Consider the following 21,189-nt stretch of genomic DNA (forward strand, 5'->3'; position numbering starts at 1 on the left):
AGTGCCTATGAAAACTTCCATATTAATAGTTCCAAATGTCTAAAGTGCTATAGACTTCTATTTTTGACAATTCTCATGAAAGAATTTTTAGTTAACATACCTGATTGCTGGTCACTTTTGCAATTTTTTATCCTTTTAACTCTATTAAAAACAATAATTCATTTGCCTACGTTATGGAAATTCTGTACATTTCTTTGTTCTTATGAAACTTTGTGCAAGTATCTGTGGTTATAGTTAATTTATTATTGATTTATTTATACTCTTAAAAGCAGAAGATTTATATTTGGATTTGGGGCCTTTATTCATTTACAGAAATTAGTGCTTTCATGTAAATACCTGTCTTTCTTCATTAGAATAATCCTAAGGATAAAAGCACATTGGAAGTTTTTATTCTTTTTCAGGCTTGTAAAAGAATTTTGCCTTTTAAATTATACAGCTCAGACTGCTAGGCTGATTGCTATTTGTTTACCAGAAGTGTATAATTTTTTTTTTTTTTTTTTATTATTCCCTTGAAACAAACAAGTTATAGTTTTTGGCTGTTCTCTTTGCTTTTATGTGAACAGTTGCCAAGAAACCAGCTGTTGTGGTAGGTAGGTTTCTTCCTGTCATGAATGAGCAAGCTGCCTACCTGCTCATCTTACCTCTTAGAGAGGTTTCTGTAACTCAGGTAAATTTAGTAGTGTAAAGTAATATATCTGAAATGACCAAAGTTATTTTTTTGAATAAATACCTCCCTGCATTCTTCACTCTGCGATTTAAGATGTTGCTAAGACAGAACCCCAAAATAAAAATGTGTTGGAGACCTTGTGTCGTCTTGATGCTTAGTGCCTGCTGTTTTGTTTTCTGTCTTCGACAGTCTGTCTCTTGGCCCTTGCGCTCCTCCAGGCTGTGGAGTGCAGTTTTTAACATTTTTCATTTGCAACACGTGTCCAGATTGTCATTTTTCCTCACTAATTTCATGAGGCTGCCTTGTTTTTAAACCATTACTTATTTTTGTTCACCTCGTTATGCCATCTTATTATGAACAGACGTAGTGTGCTTCATTTGTGTGCTCAAAGGTGAGCAACATTTGTGTCCTTGAAAAATCCATGCTGAAAATCTAGTGCTGTATATCTGTACTGTGCCTGTCAGAAAACCTTGCCTTTAGTGCATACCTAGAATTATTGTTGGTTTATAAGGGGAAGGGGACTCCTTATTTTCTTTTACCATCTTTAGGCTGATGAGGACCATTTGCACTTTGTTTCCTTTGTGTAATATCTTCCTGGACTTTCCAGAAAATGTCCACCTTTTTGTGTCTAGTTTAATACCTGACTATTGCTTTTGTCCTTCATAAATATGTATGTAACATATTTAATTCTGTAGTTCTTCTGTAGTTTTTGGTTCATGTTCAGCTGATCATTGCTAACTTGTGAAGTATTTTTATTATTTTTTTTTATTAGCAGCTCTACGAACTCCTTAATCTTAGAAAGAGCCCTGAGCAAAGCTTAGTTAAATCTATTTTTGTGGTCGATAAAGCAGTTGTCATGACCTTCTTGTCTTTTCCTCTGTCTAATTCTGTGAATAGTCTCGTGTACAGAATCTGCTGTGTCATGTATAAGGATTGCTCCTCACAGAAGTGTTCTTTTATCTGAACTTTGAATCAGTTAAGTAGAACTGTGAGGAGGACTTTGTCAGCTGTCTGAGTAATCATTTTGAAGTTCACGTGGCTCTTCAGGTCACCTTTTTCTTCCTTTTTGGTGTTGTGTCTTTGCTCAGTGTCAGAAATCTTTTTGAAATGCAGTTATATTTCACTTGCAACTACCTCATTAGCTTCTTTTTTTCTGCTGTAATCAGTTGTCTGTATTAAAAAAGAAAAGAGAGAGAAATTAGTTGATTATGCTAGAGATGCTGATTTACCTTAGTTCTGTTTGGCAGTATAATGAATGAACTCTGAGCTATCTACATGTAGGTTGATTTTAAGAATAGTATTTGCTTATGCTATTCATGTTTTACTAGCCCACAAATCCCCTATAATACCCCCCCACCCTCCTGTCTGTAAATTTGAAGAACTAAGAAACAAGCTCAATCAGGTCTGTTACTGCTGTTACCACGTTGCTTTCTTGGCCCTTAATTCTACCTAAATGATGCTTTATTCAGCACTCAAGACAGGGATTTTAGATGTCCCTTAGACACAAGAGGAAAGCAGCATTCCTGAACGTAATAGAGCATGTACCTCCCGAAAACATATATGTAAGGCAGGGCAGGTTGGCCTGAAGCTTGAAGTCTGTGTCAAAGACCAAAAACCCAGTTAACGTAGACATGTTATTTCTCTATAAACATGATGGAATTAGGAAAGTACTGTAAAAGCTACTGTACAAAATGCATCTTGATACTGTAATTATAGACAACATCAGTCATTGCTGATGTCAGATGTATTTTTGAGATAAGTCTTTTTGCTGGATAACTCAGTTGTAGCACCTTGCTACCTGGATATCTAATCTTACACAGACGAAGTGAGGTTGATAAATTTTGCTTATGTGATTTGGTATGAACTATAAATTCTACTTAGTGTTGGTCCAGTTTTTCCAGCTGAAGAACCAATTAGGAAGTAGGTTTGCTGCTTACCATTGATGCATTTCATGATGAGTATCTTAGCAAGAAATGAGTCAAATGTTAAGACACTGAGTGTTTTGCCTCAGAAAGGAAAGGGGTGGTGATGTTCTGTGTGTTAATGTCTCTATCATGCTCCAGAAATTTGCAGCTGCCTTGACATTACTCATTCCCGTAGGGTCAGAATGTGTCAAGAAGTTGATGTTTCAGTAGTCTACAGATAAAACTTAAGCTTCACTGAAATGGAAATTGCATCCTGATTTTGCTTACCTTCCCACTTGAGAACAATCACCCACTGGAGTTTATTTTCATCTTTACCAGGAAATCTTATCTCTTACCCTCAGTAAGATGACCAGCTAAAGCAACTTTTCATGCTTTTAATGTATATTCTTTTAATGCATCGAGATTTTTAATAGTGGCATAGCTGTAACAATGCACTTATTAAAAGTATCTCTTATTGTGATTTTATGTGTCAGCAGTAAAAATCATGATAGTAGGATGAAGTTATTTGATTACTCTCAGAAATAAATTTTAAAGGGGAAAAGGTGAATCTCTGATCTTAGCTGTCTTGTGATTGGTGCATTCAAGAAAATTAAATGGAAACACTGGGATCTGGACAACAATTTTCAGATTTTTTCACTTTTATTTTTGTAAGCACCTGCCAGTTTCTTTCTGGAGGAACTTAAATCTGGGATCATCTCAGCTGATTTGATTCTTGAGAAATTTGTCATCAGATTTTCACATTTTGTCTTCCTTTCCACTAGGCTTTTTATGGAATTTCTTCATGAGGAGCTTGTAAAAGCAACAGAAGAAATTACCAGAAAATCCAAGAGGAATATTTTCTTCTCTTGCTGTGGAAATTATACATATATGTATAAATATGTATCTTAGAAATTCTATTTAATATTTTTTCTGACTTTTTAATTTAATCTGTCTTGCTTCTTTGACACCTGTAGACTCCTCCAGTGTTTACATCCCACAAAAACAATTCCTCTGGATATGTGTGAAGTCAGTGCCTCCTCACAGGTTCTCTGGGTCTTTACCCAAGTTCTTTGAAATATTTTATCTTATACGAAAAAAATGGTTTCAGATATGTACCAAATCCTAAGGTAAATTAATACTGGAGAATGTAAACATCAAAAAGTTCAAAAATCCAAGTCCAGACTAATCTCTAACACGGAGTATCATTGCATAGGAGCAATTTTAACTTCCAAATCAAGAAATGTTTACCTACATCAAATGAAAGAATAGTTTAAAATTGCAGAGATTTTAAGTGCGCTCTTAAAGACAGGTCAGACAGTTTAATTGTTTGTTTACTGACTAATCTCTCTCAGGAGTGGGGAAGTTTTTCATGTGTTCATTGATTCTATGTTGTTTACCATCCACTGGGTATAGAGACAACATCCTAACCACCTCAAGCCTTTGTTTTGCCAGTCTAAATAGAATGTCAATCTACTGATTGTTTATTTTTTAATTGTCTGTCAGTTTTAGTCTTTCTTGATGTGTATGAAGACAGTAACACTTAGTTTACATTTCTGCTTAGATATCATTTTAAAATAAGATATCTGCTTAGATACCATTTTGAAATAAGACTGATTTTTCCCCATGGTTCATTCAAGCTTCTTATATCAAGCAATTTCTTTATCTTCCAGTTCATTTTTTTTTCTTTTTTTCTTTTCCCCCCGCCACCCCCCCCCCCTCCCAGTAGCTAACTGTACCAAGGCTGCAGTTTTTATTTTTTGTTGTTTTGCTTTTCTTAAGCAAGTAAGATTGAATTTGAGTTAAACCTGAGTATTTGTTATACTGCAGCATGCAGGACGCAACTGCCCAAACACCATGTAGATGAGATGCTGACTGCATATGGACTTGCTATGTCCTAGCAAAGACTAACAGTCATTCTTAGAACCAGAGGCAGTATTTCAGTGGGATAAACTGTCCTTTCGAGCCAGTCAGTGAAGCCAACAAGCTGAAATTCATTCTGTGACTTATATGCCTTGGTTTGATATTCTAGATGAAATTGGAGATATAGTAGAATCGATTTCAAGTCAATTTTTAAGTAAAGAACTCCTTATTTATCTCAAACAGCAATGCCATCTGTTTTGATATGTGGTTCATGAAGACCATGCTGTTTTGCATCCCTTTAGTACTTAACTAACACTCCCATTGGAATGCGATTTTTAGCAAATGTGCCCAAGGGGATCCTGTAACAGACATGGTCCCTTTTCTTTGGGTTCATTTGTGAACGATTGTGAAGTTTCTGAAGACTTAACTTATGTTGTTATTAAGATAAAATATTCTCCCTTGTGTATATGCCAAATTAAATTCCCATAGATTGAGTGTATGGTAAATCACATTTTAGTTCTGTGAGCTATTCCGTAAGAAAACATTATAAACCCCTTTCTGTTTATTTTTTTATTTTTTTTTTAATAGCTGCAGTATGAATTAGAGTCATGTAATTAAAGCTTTTCTGCTTGAAGTAATCCAGTTGAGATTCATTTTGGTGTCATTTTCATGGCTAGGTTTATTCTTCAGTGAAACATTCTTCTTATCACTGTTGATTTAGCTTAAATATTGTTGTCTAGGACTAGTGTCTGATATTGAGCTGTTTAATGTGGTATCAGCTAAATGTGAAGATTTAAATCAGATTGTTCAGTTATGAAGTATTAGGCAGCACACAAGTATGCAGTTCAGATGTTATCTTACTATAAACCATTAACTGCTCTCTCCCAATTTTTACAGGAAGACATCTACATGTATGGAGGCAAAATTGAAACAAATAATGGCAATGTCACCGATGAGCTGTGGATTTTCAACATACACAGTCAAACGTGGAGTATCAGAACTCCTGCAGTACTTGTACATGGCCAACAGTATGCTGTGGAAGGTCATTCAGCACACATAGTAGAGCTGGACAGCAGAGATGTGGTTATGATTATCATTTTTGGATATTCTGCCATATATGGTTATACAAGCATTGTGCAAGAATACTACATCAGTAAGTCACCTTTCAGATATTTTTGAACTTATGTACACTTACCCTTTTCACAAAGGAAGATATGTATTTGGCAATATGAATAAAATCTCATCTCTTTTCTCACTACGTAGATCACATTTGTTAGACAGCAGCGTTCGTACATCTTTGGAATATAATAGTTTTGGCTATTTGTTATCTTGTACATGGCTGTGGTACTCTAAAGGGGCTAAAGACTGAAACAAAAAATTCCAAACACTTCATGTTCTGATGGAACTTATTCTTTTTACTTTATGCGTAATGTTTTTACTACATAGTTGAGTAAAAAAGGGTGAATGGAGTGAAAACCAAAGGGCTAAACAGAATAAAATGAAGAGCAGTTATTAAAAGAATTTAGTTAATTTGAAGATTCTTAGATTAATGTTGCTGTAATATATTCATGTGTATTTTCAAAACTTAACTTAGTTTATCCTTATACACTTCAGAGAAAAGCCTATATATACTTGTTTGCGACTAGAAGAAATAAAAGAAAATTAAGACTAATTTTTGTAAATCATCAGGTCTGTCTGGGATTCCCCTTGCACCATAGCAAGCGTTTCTTATGGGTGATCTAAAATGTTAGAATTAAACTAAGATGTTTTATCTTATACATGATACTTCTAAGATATATTTTTTAATAGCATGATCTTGAAAATACACCTTCTTAATGCATCCTTTGGAATATTTATATGCTCACTAATTCAAATAATGTATTTTCAGTCTTTGTTTTCTGTAGAATTGATCTGAGGCTTTTCCAGTTACTTAAGCAATGATGGTATACACACACACACAATTTCCAAGTAAATTTTTTATATTAAGACATAATATGTAAATTTTTTATATTAAGACATAATATCTTTCAGATAGTTTCTATTTACTTGCTTGCATTTGTGCATGTGTATATATAGACCCTGTTCGAGCAGACTTATGGGATGGGGAAGTACCTTCAAAAATTAGAGAGTTCTTATGCTTCTTAGAATTAATTGTGATGGTAGTGTTGAACATCTGTAGTGATATTGAAGAAGGCTGAAAGAGAATGGGAATAAAAGGAAGAGTGCAATGAGATGCTTTTTCCCTGTAGAAAAATTTGGTTATGCTCCATGAACCTACTAAAAATCTCTGATCTTAACAATGATGTTCCACAACAGTATTTTAAGGCTTATTAAGTATTAAAGGCCAGCTTTTTTGAAAAAAGTTGTGAAAGGATTTTTTTTTTTTTTTTTAGTTTTTTAAACTATCAGAGAGGAGACCTTTTCTTGAAGACTTCTTATTTGTTGGTGTTCTTCCTTAACAACAATTTCTAGTTCTCTGCATGCTCATTCAGTTTAGTTTATACTTGAACTTCGGATGATTTGTTTCTCCATATGTTTATTATTTAGTGTGTAGAAGAATTACAAATACTGTTCTTATAGATAGTTTAATAATGGAGGGAAAATAAGGATGAGGAACGTGATTCACTTTGCAATGTAAAAGTTTCTCTGTCTGGGATATTTTATTGCTGTCATTATGGTAGAAATGTACAACTTGTTGAATAAGTTTTAAAATAGCTCTGGTGGAGGATTAGTAAAACAGACCGCAAATACGCATATAGTTAAAACAACAAAGGAGCTCACACACACACAAAAAACAATCAAGCCAAATTATTGCAGTTTCATTTTACCTCATTGCATCTGTCTCTCTCCTTGTAATGCCCCCAAATGATTTTTGTGGTAAACTTTGCTGAATTCTGTCAGCTGCAGCATTTATCCACAATTGTGCAGTTGTAGGATCGTTTTTAACCGTGAAATTCCAGGTAGTGGTTTGGACTAAGAATGACAAGTTTCTGGGGAATTCAGCAGCTTAGAATCCAAATGTAAAAGGTATGTGAAATGATAAAAGTATTGCTGTGAACTCACCGGAATTGGAAAGAAAACATCTTAGACACCTCTTCTGATGTTACAGAAAGAAAAATTAGAGTCCCTTTTTGTTTTCCTTTCAAAAACACGTTGCATTAACATTTCAAATTGTACTGTTTTATTCTTTCTAAATGTTATCAGCCATGGCTTTTAGTTCTACTGAGGAGTATTTTTCAAGCTTTTACCAGATGCCTACTGAAAGGAGGCATTGTGCAAAACTTTCCCTTTGATTCATATGAATTGAAACTGCTAGTGTGATCTAGTCTTGTTAATGAACTTTCATAATCTTAATATATGGAATTGTATTGCTAAAGCCATAGTTTACTGTGTTTAGTTACTGTGACCCTGATTTCCATAGGCTTTGAGTCAAGAAACACAAAGAACTTTTTTTAGCTTTTCCTATAGGTATGCAGTTCTATTAACAAGGCATATAAGTTGAATGCATGTGCATAGTCTTAAAATTTCTCTCATGTTTGTCAGATTAGCAAAGAAAGTAATTTCTATCCAAGTTAACTAAGTCTTGTAAAAGTCAGACATGGTTTGCAGCTAGACTTTAACCATGTGAATGCACAGGAATTAATTACTACTCCAAGGGTATGCTGGTTATTGCAGTAACAAAGGAGCTTCCTGTTGTCCTTTTTTGCTATGACTGGAGCTGGGACTTCTGAGGAAACCATAAATCTTGATATGGGACTTATGTGACTGATTTTACTAACTTCAACCATAAAGCTTTTCTGGGTTACTCCCCAGGGAAATTTATTTCTCTTTAGGTTAGCAATACCTCATAAACCTTCTGAGAATTACAGTGTGAGTCTCAAGGTGAATCTCAATGGTGTTTTGTTTTAACCATAGTTTATAAAAGCTCCTTATACGTTAGGAAACCTCTGAATAAACCTTCTGTGATTTTTATTTTATTCTTTAAAAGATAGAAATTTGTTTGGATCAGCAACATATTGCTCCAGTTTTTAGGCTATTTTTTATGACTTCAGAAGTATGTTTTAGGTTGCTTTTGATTTAAAAATATTTATTTGAAGCTAAAAGAAATGGCCCTATGTTGTAATGTGTACTTACTCATTTTTTGTAACTTAGCATGAGCTTCTTAATTACAAGTAAAATTTTATTATTTATTGTCACTGTAATTAAATGAAGATGGAACACTGAGTAGCTCCTTAGAAACATAGTGCTTTTTACTTAATCTGTTCAAAGGTTTTAACATGCTAAGAATGAGTCAGGCCAATGTATCTACCTTAGCTTTGACTTCTACTAGATATATTACTGCAAATAAAACCTTTTTCTAAATGTCTGGTTAGAAACACCTTTAATTATCCTCAAATACTATTTCAATTATTTGTTTTTAAATGTTAAAATGATTATTGATCAAATTTGTGTTTTTTTTTTTTTTTTTGAATGTGACCACCCTAACTAGTTTTATATGAAAAAATAACTAGGAAAAAAAAAAAAAAGGAAAGCATTAAGAAAGAATTAGTTTATATTTTTAAGTTCTTTGGATTTGCATTCTTTGATGGAATGGTATTACATTTTTGGGTGTGATTATTTCCTCTGAGTGAAAGGCTGGAATGGATCATCTTGGCCATCAAAACTGGTGCTTTTTAATGTAAACACTACTTTTTTTTTTTTTTTTTTTTTTTTTATAATTCCTTATGAAATAGATGAGAATTAATCTTAAACAGTTCGGGTTTTGTTCACAACATCACTGGAAAATTATTTCAGGGCTTAAAATTTTATTCGCTGCATGTCATCTAAATCATAGCCAACCTTTTATCAGTGGCTGGTTTATGTTCATTTGTTTTCTGGATGATACATTGCTTAATGTAAGCAGCTCATCTCTCTTCCTGGAATATCCTTTGCATAATATTTATAGGTACCAAACCTCGTTTTTTCCAGCCTAATTAAGGCTATATCATCATTTCTATCTCATTCTAATAGTTCATCTCTGCAGCCTTTGCACAAGGAGTTCACCTTTATTGAATGTGAATGATTAGAAAAGCCTGTGGGATATTCTAGGTGCAATTTCACCAATGCCTGGCTAAGTAACTTTAGTCTTGCTTTATTGGGAACACCTCACTTGGTGTGTGGTAAAATGACATTCGTACTGCTACCTTTAGAAATCCATTAATGGCTCATAGACTTTCTCTGATGAAGCAGTGCACCTACTCATTCTTCTCTGTCATCATCAACTGATGAGCTTCAGTTTCAAAGAAGCCCCTGTTACTAATCCTAGTGCTCAATATCTTCAACTTATTGTTGAATTTTGATCTTTTTTTCATTTCTGATAGCCAAGATCATCAATTCATTCTGAATGGCATTCTGCTGCTTTTTTGAATTGATGTCTAATTTTTTTCAACTACCATATTTTAGGTTGTGAGTGCTGTAAAATGAACTAATTCATACTGATCTTTACAAGTCTGGTTAGTAATTGCAGCAATGCGCAATTCCATTCCATTGTGCATTGCTTCTTCTCTGGTGCCCAAGTCACTTTCTGTTATAATGCTGTATTTACTAATTTCCCATTGTGGTATAAGGACGTTACTGAAGTTCAATTATTGAAAGCACCTATGCTTTCTTTTGTAGGTAACTTTTTTTTTTTTTTTTTTTATATATATATATGGTTTAACCAGTTTTGTACATTTAGATTGTCCATTTTGCCATTATTTTTAACATTTATTTTTTCATTTATTTTTGGGGGGAGAAAAAAAATAATTCTAAATCTTGGCATGTTACTGCGTCCAGGCTAAGGCCCAGATTTCCTCTCTTCTCCTTCTGCTTTCAGCACTACTCCTCCTCCTGTCAGCACTAAATTTTGCTGTTCTTTATTCATATGTAACTAAATTTGTTTAAAATGCTTACTTCTAAGTCTCCAGTTTCATTCGCAGTGTTCATCAAAATTTTGGAATGGAGTCATATGTCCAGCTATAGTACATGAAAATTATTGTATTTTTATTTTCATTTCATAAGTTTCCTGGAAATGGTTGTATAAAACTGGACATAAAAGTTTAATTCTTTTTGCAATATTCTTATCACTCTTTTCAGCACATAGCCATATCTATCTGTTTAACGTCTGACAGATTTGAATATCTGAACTGATCTTAATCACTTTTCTGAGCATTGGAAGAGAAACTGTGGTTTGAAAATTCTCCAGATGTTGATGAAGAAATATCATGTTTATAATAAAGATTCAAAGTAAAAATAAAAATTAGAAGCCCTTATTACTGAAGTTATTTTTATGTGATATGGAAAAGTCATAAGTTTTGCACTGTCCATTAGACTTATAAAATGGATATCTGGGTAAATTAACAACACCCTGCATCCCACCCCCCAGCATCTTGTATATCTAAACTATAAATTGAATTGGAGGAGGAATCTTGCCAGTTCTAGGCTAATTAGGATTTTTAGGCTCTTGAGGTTGGAGAATTTTGCATGATCAGTTTAGTCAACCAAGTATTTCCACTGACCCAATGTTTGAAAGAGTGGGATGTCTTTGAGTTTTGCGTATGAGGAGAGTTATGAAAGTGCATTTGATGATTGGATGTTTGTGTTTAAAAAGAAAAAGTGAAGATCCATGCTGATGAGTAGTTTAAAAAAATCAGATCATATGCTGCATAGCAATGTCTTTCAATTCAGACAGAATTGTTTAAGAAACTATTTTCTGTACTGAATGGTTCAGTATTCAAGATGCTGAAGAAGCATAAAAGAGATCAAAACTGCTTATCTGCTTTGCAGTTTTTAAAGTGAAAGTTCAGACAGTTCAACTAAATTTTAGAAAGAAGCAGAAACTGTAATACTCGTTTTGACTTACTCCTTTTGACAGAAAGATGCCTCTGGACCTTTCTGAAACTTAGTTATCCATAATGTTTTTTTTAAATATACGGGAAGGAACAGCTATTCATGTTTCTGTGCAAGTCACAGGGAGTATATAGTGTGCAATTTTTCCTATGAAAATGTTATAGGTGTTATGTAAACCAGTCAGATATAAATGCAAAATGTTTTATGTAAATAAACCGATGATGATGTTGATAGTGTGTAGTAGTATTTTTTTCCCTGAAAAGCATATATGCTGATCTTTTGGACCGGAATTTAAATCAAAAAATAAGGAATAAAATTGGTGATAGGAAGGTATATCAGCAGGTTGACTCCTCACCAGCCTCTATATGTAAATTGTATCAAGTAACCATACTTGTTGGAGAGGTAATATGTATGTAAAATGCAATGTTATTGTTATAAATTTGTTGATTGTGTTCAGAATTGGAGTTCTTAATAGCTTGATAACATCCAAAATGGAGATTAGAATAAAATACAAGTTACATTGCAGTACATATTAATAATGTAAATGTATGGTATCAGGTATAGCTAATGTATTACACAAGTACCTTCATTTGTACATACACAAAAAAAAAATCAGCACATATCTTCCAGTTCAATCCTTATTTTATAATTTGATATAAGCATTTAGGAATAAAAGTGCTGTCTTGCGTTTCATAGAATTTTATTTTGTTACAGAAAAAATTTAACTTGTTTATAGAGGTGGTGTCAGGAAACTGCTTAATGAAAGTAGAATTGCAACCGTAATAACTGAAAGTTGTGAGTCGTTTCACTGAACAGAAGACTTTGGATAAAAAGGCAATCTTAAACTGCCTACATAATATCAGATAAAAATTGAAAAGGAGTTCAAACTCTCAGATTAAGCAGGATGTATGGTGTTGTGTGCTACACTTGGATAAGTAACTTTATAAAGGCAGCCAATTTAGGCTAAGAATTAGTAAAAGACTGCTCCACTTAGGAAGTCCTTGTCCACATTTTGCGTTCTTCTGGCATAATCTTCAAGAGGATGTAACCAAATTGATTTTTCCATTTTACGTGTATAGAATTGGCTTCCTCTTTATCATATAGTCTTTTGAATAAGCTGGCTTCTCCATGAATACCTATCTCCTGGCTTGCTCTTTGTGTGGCTCCTAACATCATCTGGCAAGGTGTTGGGGGGAAGAAGATTTCAGGACCACAGGCAACAAGAAATTATTCTATCTCTCTACCTTTTTCAGTGCTATAGCAAAATGTTTTCCTTCTGCATTTTAGTCTTCACTTGTAATAGCTTTTGTGAATGGTATTATTTGGTGTTTCAGTCATTTTACAATTCCCTAGTCTGTATCCATGTACACTTAGAGCTACCTTACTTTAAGTGTTTCTGTGATCTCAGAGATCGCAGCAGTTCAATTACTGCCAGGCTTTTCCACCTGGTTGTCTCACAACTGAATACAGGTGTTCCTCATACAGCTGTAGTGCTTAATTCTCATGGGCCATCCCTGCTGGGACTAAATTATGGTTAAAACATAATGAATCTTAATTCTTTGTTTCATATTTTCCAAAGGGTGTTTTTTCTCCTGTTTTTGCTTGTGCTTGTACTGAACTGAGCATTTGGGGAGAGTATGAGATACTGCCTGGTACCTGTAACAACCACATTTATCATTTAATTAAGAATAGTTTATAGCAGTCTAATAATAGTATCCAATTGCAAATGTTTTGATACATGGGTGTAAAATTACTTTTTAAAACAGGTCCCTAGTTATTGCTATATTTAGAATTAGAGTGAAAATGATTTTACGTACTTGGAACATCTAGTGTTGTGTTTTAGAAATTGTAAGCCTGAAACCTATTCTTCTGTACATTTTTTCCAGGGTCAAATTCTTGGCTTGTACCAGAAACGAAAGGAGCTATTGTGCAAGGTGGATACGGCCATACTAGTGTCTACGATGAACTGACAAAATCTGTTTATGTCCATGGTGGATACAAAGCATTACCTGGTAACAAATATGGATTGGTTGATGATCTTTACAAATACGAAGTTAATACTAGAACATGGTAAGTCAGACTTATAATAGAGGATACTAAGTTATTTCTTACTCTATAAAAATCCATAAGCATAAAGGAAGCTTCTAGTAAAGTCGCATAGGAGCCTCCGTGTCCTTTGCATGTTGCAGAACAGTACGTTCTCTGCAACAAAATGAAAGAATTGTGGCAACGAATTAGGCTTTGAGCCAGCAGATTAATGGAGCTACACAACAAAGCAATAGTAGGGAGGAAGCTTAGCATATGTTCTAAATATATACATATAAATTAAGAAAAGATTGTCCCATTCTGACATAATCACCATGCAGAAATAGTACATGTGCTGCTACCACATGATATGAATGTACTGCTGATGCACATTCATGTACAAGTTAAGTAAATAAGTGGAGAACTCTAAGAATTATGGTAAGTTATTTTTCACAAAATTATCTGAAGGAAAAGGAAAGAATTCTTTTGATTGAATAGGGAACCTAGTGATTCATGTTCTGGCATTTCTATTTTTTCTCAGTTCCTTGTCCATCAATTTCTTTTAACTTGTGAATGCTCCATATGTATTATATATGCAAGCTGACCTTATTTTTTTGTTATTTCTTTCTTACCTTCAAGATGATTTGAGATCAAGATCTTTTTACTTCAAACATTTTATTCTTGCAATTTAGTGTTTGTCTTGAGCGCTAATGGCTTAACTTAAAGCACGCAAGACTTGCTCCCCGATCAGCCTGTTAGAAATATGTGGGTTTGATTTCACTGAGGGTCTTTATTTTGAATGTCACTAGTTCATGGTAGCTGGAAGCATTACATTTTTTTTGGTTACTTTTATATATTTTTAAATTGCTGGAATTTTAACACTCTCTTACTATATTCTTGGATCAAAGCGATATTGTATCCTGTGAAAGTCTATTCAACAATATAATAATAGTTATTTGAATATTATTATTCAGTATTACTTTAATAACTTATAATGAATGCTTCTATACTTACACTAAGTATAATACAACTTAGTATACTTAAAGAATTTAAGTTGTACTTGTTTCATGAATATTCTTTCATTGGAAGCCCTGCTATGGGACTGAAAACTGGTTGAGAGGATGGGACAAAGACACGATTACATAGGAGCAAAATCTTTGCTTCCTGTAGCAGTGAGCTTATAGTCAATATTCAAGATGTTCACTGAGGCAACTGAGCCTGAATGCATTACTGGTGGGGCAGTGCACAAGGCAAGGATAGTATCACAACTGATTTCAAATGCCTGTATGCCCATCCCAGCCTCCACTTTTTTTTTTTATGCATGCATTTGTTTGTACTCACTGTCTCTTTCTCTCCTCCTCTGCCTGATGTGGCTGAGGTTCATAGTTTGTTCTATGGTCTTGGCAGTCAAATCTGATTGCTTGTTTTATTAAGTGGCACATGGGTTTTCATTTTTCCATATTGATTAGGCATAAGCTTTGTTTCTTAAGATGCGAGGGGGGCACTGTGTTGTTTCCTAGTGTGGGCGCTATTTCTAATACATCATGAAGAAATACAGTGCTTGTAATACCTGTGTTGCTTAGCATTATTTGCATAATGTTGCATTGGTAATGGGGAGCAATGCTGTGCTGGGCTTAGATAATGTCTTGAAACCGTGGAAGCACCTACTTGCTTCTGGGTATTTCTGTTGCCATTGTAACATCATGTGGATAAATGTAACACTTGGCATCAATATGGTTAACCAGAGCTAATGCTTGCAGATACATGCATATGTGCATAAATTAGGAATTCAGTGTAAAGTGTGCTGAGATGCATGATTTGCATAAGGTTGTTATGTGTTGGAGAGTTCTGAAGGTTGCTCTCATCAGCGATGCTTTTATTATAAATTGTGAAAATTGAGTTCGAATTAACAAACTTGATCTATATTACGCTTCTGTTGAATCTTGGGGAAAATGTGGCTGTTATAAGTAAGAGCAAACTATGCAAAAATGGAGAGAAGAAATCTATGGAAAAGATCTGTATGTGGTAACAGGGACTGGGGCAGCACAATTAATGTAGAAAACTGAGTAGCTGAAATAACTGTGGGGATTGCTAATATAACCCCTATGGAGAGCAGAGTCCTTAGCTTCCCCCAAGACAGTGTACAAACTCTTCAGGATTTTAGTCGCTAAGACAAGTATTTGTAAACTGTTGCAGGGCTGGACAATCAAGACAGGGCCTAGTATATAGCAATTACTCTAAATTAGGAGGTAGGAGCTATAGAGACAGGGTAAAGCGAAAGACATGCGAAGAAATCTATAGTAAGGTTGTCACTGATTTTAAACGCAAAGCTTTTTTTTTTTTTTTTTTTTTAAATGAATACTAAATATATTTGTTATGAATTCATAATCTTAAAGACAATGAATATATTTACTGTTTTCATTGTATTATATATTTTTTCCATCTATGAATGTTTCTATCTATAAACTTTCTCAGTGTATGTGTGAAGTTTTATGCATGTTAATATAAGTTACTTTGTTCTTCTATTTTGCAGGACTATTTTGAAAGAGAGTGGTTTTGCAAGGTATCTTCATTCAGCTGTCTTAATCAATGGAGCTATGCTCATTTTTGGTGGGAATACTCATAATGATACTTCCCTGAGTAATGGTGCAAAGTGCTTTTCTGCTGACTTTCTTGCATATGACATAGGTATGTATATGTACTCTATTTTTTGGTCATTTGAATTTTAAACAACAAAATGTCGTTTTCTCAACTCCAGATAGCATGCTTTGTTAATGTCTCAATCACAAACACCTCGAAGTTATTTAAAAATTATACTGTAAAATTAAAGCCAGACTTTTTTTTTGTTCGTTTCATAACAGTTTTAAGGTTTGATTTGTGGGACAAAGCACGCTAGCTAAAATTAAGCACGTTAAAAAAATAAAAATTTGGTCATGTTCTCTTATGAATAACAGATATTACTAAATGAATTGTGAAAGTTAATACATTTCACTGTTTTTGAAATGTGTTGAACGAACAGTCTAGTGCTTATAACTACCAAGCATTGGTTTATTTTTCATACCTAACACCAATGTAGTACTAATGAAGGACAATGATGGAACTTTAAGAACATGTTTTCACCCAGGTAATGTTTGAGAAGTTCCTTAAAACGTTTGGAATTGAGGAGAGTTTGGAAAACATTGCTTAGTGCTTATATTGGAGTGCCACGATTGAAAATGAGGGATAGAGAAGCCAAAGTAGGCAGTGGTCCGAAAGGTGAGGCAGTTATCAGGTTGTGGTGGTCAGGAGAGTAGGAAAGCTGGATCTGCCACAAGCTGAAGAGCAATTTGGAAACATAAGAAGTCCATGCCACAAAGAAGCATGTAGAATGAGAACAAAGCAAAATAGGATCAAGAGAAACAGCCTCTTAGGATAGCAATTGTGGTAGGCAGCTGGTTGTAGCTGAATGGAGACAGGTTGGGGCTGATAGCAGAGCTTCATGGATCTTTCTGGATATCTTTCTCTGACAAGTTGCTCTCACCTGCTTCCATCCTCATGCATTTCAGATTAGAATATTAATTAAGCTTCCTACCTTCAAGACTGAAAAAGCATTATTTGATCAGGATGACTGGCTTGATAAATGTCTGTTTCAGTTGGAACAATACCTCACCCACAATCTTGAATGAGCAGTCTTGCTGAGTGGGAGGAGAGTTGCGGGGGCAACTCCCCAGTACAGACTAATGGGATAACTACATTAAGTGAATCAGGGTGATGATAGAATTATAGGATGCTTTTGCATTGCTATGTTAAGGCTGAGCTTTGTTTCCATGGACAGCAGTGCAATGAAAGTGGTTAAGTTACTTGTGATTTCTTAGTTTTATGAGATGCAAGAAGTTCAGTTTTCTGAACTACCAAAACTACTAGTATGCAGTACAAATGTTAGAATACAGGCTTCATTCCCAGTGTCTGAAGGTTCAAAAGTTGAAGTAAAATAATTTCACCCAGGGAACTGAAAATTGGGAAATGTTAGAGCAGTTTGGGAAATACTTGCGCATGGTCCTGTTGAGAATAACATGTGGGTAGAGATGACATCTTCTGGCAATTGTTTATTGCCTGGCTATAGTTGTAACAAAGGCTAAGACATGGTCCTTTTTATAGGAGTAGTTGATGCCTCTTTATTGGTTTGTGTATCTGTAAGCCATTCTGCATGTGTTCATAAGAATGTTATTTCTTATGTGTACATAAGAAAATAATTGGTAAATTTATCACATGGAACATATGTGCTGATTCCTGATGGTTCACTAAACAAGTGCATAAAGTCTTCTCAGTACAGCTCATTTTTTTTTTTTTTTAACTGTATCCCTGTATTGCATATTCCATAGTTTCTTGTAGGTATCTGATGGCGTGAGCTATTGATTTCTGCCCCAATTTCAGTTTACATTTCGTTTTATTTTTTAATGAAACTGGGCTCCCCTCATTTTAAAGGATAATATTACTTACTGCTATACATTTATTTATTCAAAGTGGACTTGAGAGTATGAGTCTGGGGATCTGAATTAGTGTGTGTCTTGGACTTTGATACAGCAGGGCATTTTCATTCTACTTTATGAACATGTACTACACTGTTCTTAAGGATCAACAATATATCTGTTTTTCTACTTGATTACAATATTGAATATGGTATTTTTGTTTTCTTACAAGTCTCATTTTCCATGCATTATCAAGCTGGTGAAGTACAAAAGAAAGAGATGTAGTAATTACTCTTCAAAAAAAAAATAATAAAATAAATCCATAAAGATTGAGTTGATACAAGCTTAATCTTCTGTATTATTCATTTGGGCAAATTAAATACACAGACTCATGGTACACATTAGATACAGACATACTTTTTCAGAAAGTAGTGAATATTTATTTTACTAAGAATTAGATAAATATAGAATGTGTATATTTCAGAATTTTCTGTGTATCATGAGCTTTTGAACAATGTTTAGAAGACAAAATATGCTATGTTATCAGTATTACGTTTTCTAGATACCTTGCAAATGATGGAGTGTTGTGCTGCATCTTGTAAAAAATGGGTGCTGTCTGGAAACCAGCTGAATCCTAGAGATAGAGCCTATACTATTTATGTTCAAGTTGGGCTATAGAATACTTTTGATTATATCTCTTATTATATGTGACATCGTTTTATGGATAGTTTGCTTCAGCTTTTTATTATCCATGAAAATGCTTACTGTTTTTCATATTAATGTGAAATAACTATTTGGAGACATTCGTCTCAGTTAAGTTTAGCTGCCTAAAAGGCTCATTTCTAATAACAATTGGTAATCTAGACTCCTGCTGAAGTCAATGCAGGGAGATAAGCATCTCCAGAGAACAATTTGTTTCACCAAGCTTAGGACAGAATGATTTTTTCCATCTCCTCTGGAGCCAGCCATTGTTCTCTAGGTACTGAACTTAGTTTACATGCATAAGCTTTAGACAGCTAAACTTACATGTCATGAGCCAAGAAAGAGCTGAATTAAGTAATTTTAAATGCTTAATGCATCTGAATATATTTGTTAATGCTAAAGACTCAGACATTTAGAGATGCTATAAAAATCTAAAATGATAAAAAAAAAAATAAAATAATCAAGCTGCCTTTATTTTCATAACGTTGCTTCATGTATTTACTTAAATAACAGCAAAAAGACTGTATGATGAGAAGTCTGCAGCATAAAATGGGCTTTAGAAACATGGCCTTTGGTATGCTTTTGTTTTCTTCTCATGTCTTAACTCTGGGCTTGCCACCAAGTTGCTCTGGCAGCTCCATAAAGATCCTGAAATGGTTATCCTCATATTGGTGAGCTTTTTCTCCTGACTGTGCTGTTATTGCCTGCATAATGCTGAAAGAGGAACCATGTCAGTGGGGGACAGGGTTGTCACAGGGCTGTCCTGGAGTCTCTCGTTGACCTGCTCTTTTAGCTGATGTTTTTTACAGCTTTTCTTTATCTGCTGTTCACTGGAGTTACCAGTGTTAGTTACCAGTTAACAGTTCAATACATAAAAAGGAGCTGGAAGCTGAAGGGCATCAACTTGCAAGATTCTGCTTATTATGGATGTAACTTCTGGTGTTGAAACTAGGATGTTAATTCAATTCTTCCATTACAGCATTTTGACGTATACTTGTAGCAATTTTCTCTCTTAAAAAAGCAACTTTATTAGTTATATATGGTATGCAATACTTGTGAAAATCTGTGCTCTGTGACAACTCTTTGGAAGTCAGGGAGTTATATACACGAAGGAATTTGTGTGTTGTCATACATAATAATTACAAGTAAGTTGAGATGTGTGTCTGAAAATCAGCCTGAATAGTTCCTATTAATAGGAGTTTATCTTTCAAAATAATTTGGTTTCCTTGTTCTTCTGTCTTTGTTGTGTAGTTGAGAAACTATGTTAGGAGCTGTACCCCCATACAAACCACTTTGTGAAGACCTCTTATCCTTCATGACCAAGGACTACTTGGTGCAAGTTAGGAAAATTTGAGGACGTGCTTTTGCACACATTTGCATAAATTTGAGTAAAAATAGCATATTTGGATCAGCTACTAAATGGGTTCCAATGTAATCTAAATGAGTTGAAAATGATTATGGATTCTTCTTGCTGTTAGCAGTCTCCTGTTACTCTAGTAATCACAGAAGTACCTCTAAGAGAAAGTAACAGAGCTCTCTGGTATTGTCCCAAGAAATACCTGAAGATACACTGTGAATATTGGGTGATGTTCCATCTTCTGGGCTATACCAACCAGTTTTGGGCCAAGAATTGTGTCTGGCTTGCAGAAAGAATCCTACTTTGCTCTGTTCTCTGTTATGGGCTTGGACTGAGGAGAGAGGTGCTTTATTTCTTCACTTTCATTCTGAGTCTGTGAATCTGGTGTGAAGACTTAAAGTGCCCATCATGTGTTTGACTTGCTTGTGTTGCCCTGTAATTGATGTTACAGTGTTGATGAATGTATTAAATAAATCTGATATCTTTGTGATTATTAGCACTACTGGAGATACTGTCTCTGAATGTATCTCAATTTCTCAAAACTAATGTAGTAGTTGAAATAACATTTTTCCTCAAAAATGTGGAACATGGGGCAATTGGCCAAAATTACTCCTATAAGCAATATGTAAAGGATGGGGATTGGTATTTGGAAAGATGTGACTGTGTGGGTTTTAATAGTCTGAAGGAGAGCTTAATTTTCAGCCGGGGAAGCTGTTGAAAGACTTTTTAAGACTCTTTTTTAAGACTCTTTAAAATAATAATAATAAAAAAAAACTGTGTGTGAAACATGTATATATCTATACACATTCACACGTGTTTGTGTGTGTGTTTATTGAATAACTTGTTTTCAGCTCAACTGTAGATGAAAAATTCCAAAGCTGTGCTGTACTTTTAGGTTAAATTTTTGACGGATTAGTTTGGGATTAACAAGAATTCTCCCCCACCCCCCGTAAATCCACAGATCTAGGAGCTGTCCTCACCATCTCAGTCTCCGAAGCTTAAATCTTCCGTGTTTCTATTCTTATAAAGCTTAGGAAGTCATTTAGACTATATTTTATGAGGTTTTAGTTGCAAAGTTTGAAGATTTTTTTTTTTTTTATTGACAAATTGTACATATAGAACCAAAATTTTAAACTGATTCTAACCACTGAGATTCATATTATTTAAAGGAAAAAAAAAAAAAAGCTTTGTTTGAAAAGTAAGGATATTGATTTTAGTTCCTGGCCAAATTGCAATATTAATAAAGATACTTCTAAATGCCTAAAACACTTGTAGTTTCAGTATATGAAGTATTTGGTCTCTTTTTTGTTTCATGTATGCCAGTTAGTATCATATCTGGATTCTCTAGGAATTTGAGCA

The 21,189-nt window shown here is 34.3% G+C and overlaps 1 protein-coding gene across 16 annotated transcripts in view; it reads left to right on the top strand.

Moving 5' to 3' along the window:
• The window catches only part of ATRNL1 (attractin like 1), a 493,132-nt gene that overhangs the window by 67,415 nt on the left and 404,528 nt on the right, over positions 1–21,189 (top strand). For all 16 annotated transcript variants that reach the window (XR_014694966.1, XR_014694967.1, XR_014694968.1 and 13 more), the window contains 3 exons: positions 5,329–5,584; positions 13,185–13,368; positions 15,857–16,011. Coding sequence is in view for 13 of the 16 variants with exons in the window: in XM_084525843.1 (XP_084381969.1) it covers positions 5,329–5,584; positions 13,185–13,368; positions 15,857–16,011 (595 nt within the window). In the remaining 3 variants the exon portion in view is untranslated. The remainder of the gene's footprint in view (positions 1–5,328; positions 5,585–13,184; positions 13,369–15,856; positions 16,012–21,189) is intronic.

This window comes from Aythya ferina (genome assembly GCF_964211825.1).
Source record: "Aythya ferina genome assembly, chromosome: 7".
Taxonomy (NCBI): Eukaryota; Metazoa; Chordata; class Aves; order Anseriformes; family Anatidae; genus Aythya; species Aythya ferina.